The 3,773-nt window shown below is 31.4% G+C and overlaps 1 protein-coding gene across 1 annotated transcript in view; it reads left to right on the top strand.

The window, feature by feature from the left end:
• Window positions 1-3,111: 3,111 nt before the first annotated feature.
• The window catches only part of HELRODRAFT_182655 (hypothetical protein), a gene marked incomplete at both ends in the record, with an annotated part of 13,198 nt that continues 12,536 nt past the window's right edge, over window positions 3,112-3,773 (top strand). The window contains 2 exons of the mRNA XM_009033389.1: window positions 3,112-3,163; window positions 3,706-3,733. Coding sequence (XP_009031637.1) covers window positions 3,112-3,163; window positions 3,706-3,733 — 80 coding nt within the window. The remainder of the gene's footprint in view (window positions 3,164-3,705; window positions 3,734-3,773) is intronic.

Raw genomic sequence — 3,773 nt, 5'->3', positions numbered from 1 at the left:
TNTCATTCACTCTACCTCTTGCTCTTTAATGTGTATTTGTATGTGTGTGTGTGCGTGTATGTGTGTGTATGTGTACACATGTGTGTGTATGTGTATGTGTGTGTTTGTGTGTATGTGTGTGTATGTGTACACATGTGTGTGTATGTGTATGTGTGTGTTTGTGTGTATGTGTGTGTATGTGTACACATGTGTGTGTATGTGTATGTGTGTGTTTGTGTGTATGTGTGTTTGCGTGTGTGAGAGATTCCTCTCAATTTTACGAAATGTAATAATAGTGACTGATCTATTGACTGATCGTGAACGTACATAAATATAATAACATAGAAATAATATCATAGATATAATTACATAGATATAATTACATAGATATAATTACATAGATATAGTTACATAGATATAATAACATGGATATAACAACATAGATATAATAACATAGATATAATAACATAGATATAATTACATAAATATAATAACATGGATATAATATCATAGATATAATTATATAGATATAATTACATAGATTACATAGAAATAATATTATAGATATAATTACATAGATATAATAACATATTTGTAATAACCTAGAAATAATAACATGAAAATAATAACATAAATTGAAACACAGCATAACTATGCAACCACATAATTAAGAAACACAGCATAACTATGCAACCACATAATTAAAATAAATTGAATTGAATTAGATATTAGACTGTCGGAAGAACAATTCTTTTATACTTTCTAGATCATTTCATTTCATTGATTCTGGTTTCTTTTATTTAACTTGATGAAATAAAATTTTAATTGTTAATTGAATTAAAAAACAATTTATCTGGCAAAAAGCACAGGAGATTAAAATATGTAAGTATATATTGATACAAAGTATAAAATGAGACCTTGAAACGAAAATTCTGCTGCTTCTGCTACTACTACTACTACTACTACTACTACTACTACTACTACTACTACTACTACTACTACTACTACTACTACTATTACTACTACTACTATTACTACTACTATGACAATGATGATGATGATTAAAATGATGAGGATGATGGAGATTAAAATACGTAAGTATATATTGATACAAAGTATACAAAGAGACCTTGAAACGAAAATTCTGCTGCTTCTGCTGCTACTACTACTACTACTACTACTACTACTACTACTACTACTACTACTACTACTACTACTACTACTACTACTACTACTACTACTACTACTATGACAATGATGATGATGATTAAAATGATGAGGATGATGATAATGATGTTGCTGATGCTGATGATGATGGCAAAAACAAAAACGACAGTGTTTGATGATGTAGACGATGATGAGACTAATAAAAATGAGGATTATTATTATTATTATCATTATTATTATTATTTTGATGATGATGATGATGATTGTGGTGATGACGATGATGATAATGATGACGTCACTCCCTTGCCAACGTCAACAAACAGACGCCGTGACGTCATCATCACCGTCCCATAGACAGATTAGCAAATAGACAAATGGAAAGCTTAACGAACGCTGCTATGTAGATTACATTACAATGGTTACTAATGCTTTTATTTATGGTTTGCCATAAGTTATTATTCGATCAGATGATTAATTAATTATTAAATAAATAAATAAATATAGAATTAAAAAATGAATAATTCTTAATACGCAGATGATTAATTAATTATTAAATAAATAAATAAATATAGAATTAAAAAAAATGAATAATTCTTTAAATCCTTTATTTAATTTTTCATTAGGGTAGTGTTATTATAACCGTAAAATTGTGAAAATCGGTAGATGGACGAAGCAAACAAAGAAAAATGGAATGACAAATGGAATAAATTTGATCAATCAATGTGAAAGTAAAGAAAGAAAGGAAGAGAGAAAGATGGAGAAAGAGAGTAAGAGAGAGATAGAAAAAAGAGAGAGAAAGAAAGATGGAGAAAGAGAGAGAGAGAGAAAGAGAGAGAAAGAGAAAGAGAGAGAGAGAGAGAGAGAGAGAGAGAGAAAGCAAGTAGACATATAGAAAGATAGATTGGTAGACAGATATAAAAAGAAAGAGTCATGATATTATGAGAGTTATATGAGATACACTAATATAGGCAGAGTGAGAAGAAGGAAGAAAGAGTAAAAGAGATAGAGATAGAAAAAGAAATATTAATAAGAGGTGTGTCTCCCAATTTATAAGTATATAAATAAAAAGACGTCTTACCTAATACTCAAAAACAATTGTAGTCCCAGAGGTAACTCTGTGTTAAAGCGTCATCACGTAATATATGAATTTAATTGCCCCTTAACATGACTCATATATCGGGATTACCACTACCTCTTCACTGACTAGAAGGCTTACGATGCATAAACAGAGCGGTGCTATCAAATCCCATTTGGACTCAACACACTCAATCACTATAAGCCGTGAAATCTTCAACAGCAACATCAAAGTTATATACCAGAACAGCAACTACACGCGTCTTAAAATTGCAGAAGCACCTAAATTCATTCATTCACACATAAATGCCTTTCTATGCGAAGCCCAAAAACCAACATTAAATAGCGCGAGTGAAAGGCGAGCAGGAAAAAAGATAGATTTCTATGGCTATTGTTTTTAACCATAGGCTAACACACACACACACACACACACACACACACACACACACACACACAAATACAACACATACATGATGAGGTTAAGATGAGTATGATGAATGAACTGAAGAGAGAAAGAAATAAGAATTAAAAATTGAAAAGAGTTTGAAGAGTCAATGAAAGAATAAAAAGAGAGTGAGAGAGAGAGAATGAGAGAGAGAAAGCGAGAATGAGAGAGAAAAAGAGAAATAAAAAAGGATAAAAAATGTTTGCATAGACTGTTTTCCAAGCGAAAACAGCCAACCCAAAATAATGTTCACAAAATTTCTTGAAATGCATACGCGCCTACGTGCACATATTATTGTCATAAAGAAGGAAAGTTAGAGAGAAAGAGAGAGAGAGAGAGAGAGAGAGAGAGAGAGGGAGAGACAGAGAAACAGATAGAAACAGAAATAAAAAGAAAGAGAGGAGAAAGAGACGAGAGAGAGAAGAGAGAGAGACAAAAATACAGACATGGTTTTTAACGTTGGAAAATTTGAATCTTTTATATCTTCTATGGTAAAAGGTATATGAAAGTGTTTAGGTTTGTATGTATTTATGTGTGTATGTATGTATGTATGTATGTGTGTATATATGTATGTATGTATGTATGAAAGTGTGGATGGGTGTTTGAGTTTTAATTAATGTATCGATTGAATGATTAAACACGAGACACGACAACTGTATTAAATTTGATGGCACGTATCGTACCTAAACAATAAACTGTTACTACTACCACTACTTCAACTTCTACTGCAGCTGCTACTACTATTACTACTACTGCTGCTACTACTACTACTACAACTACTACTACTAATTCTACTACTACTACTACTATTACTACTACTGCTACTGCTACTACTACTACTACTACTACTGCTGCTGCTGCTGCTGCTACTGCGGCTACTACTTCTACCACTACTACTACTACTATTACTACTACTACTACTACTACTACTACTACTACTACTACTACTACTACTACTACTACTACTACTACTACTGCTTTTAATAATAATAATGAGAACATCCTTTATTTCACTGAACAACAAAAAAAACTTTCTGCAGATATCTTGGCATACAATAATCCATCTAAGTAAATTTGAACACGCTGATTTCAAATATGCAAACCGATT

The sequence above is a fragment of the Helobdella robusta genome (assembly GCF_000326865.2).
Source record: "Helobdella robusta unplaced genomic scaffold HELROscaffold_90, whole genome shotgun sequence".
Classification (NCBI taxonomy): domain Eukaryota; kingdom Metazoa; phylum Annelida; class Clitellata; order Rhynchobdellida; family Glossiphoniidae; genus Helobdella; species Helobdella robusta.
Note: the sequence above shows the minus strand (reverse complement) of the source record. Positions and strands in the feature narration are given on the sequence as shown.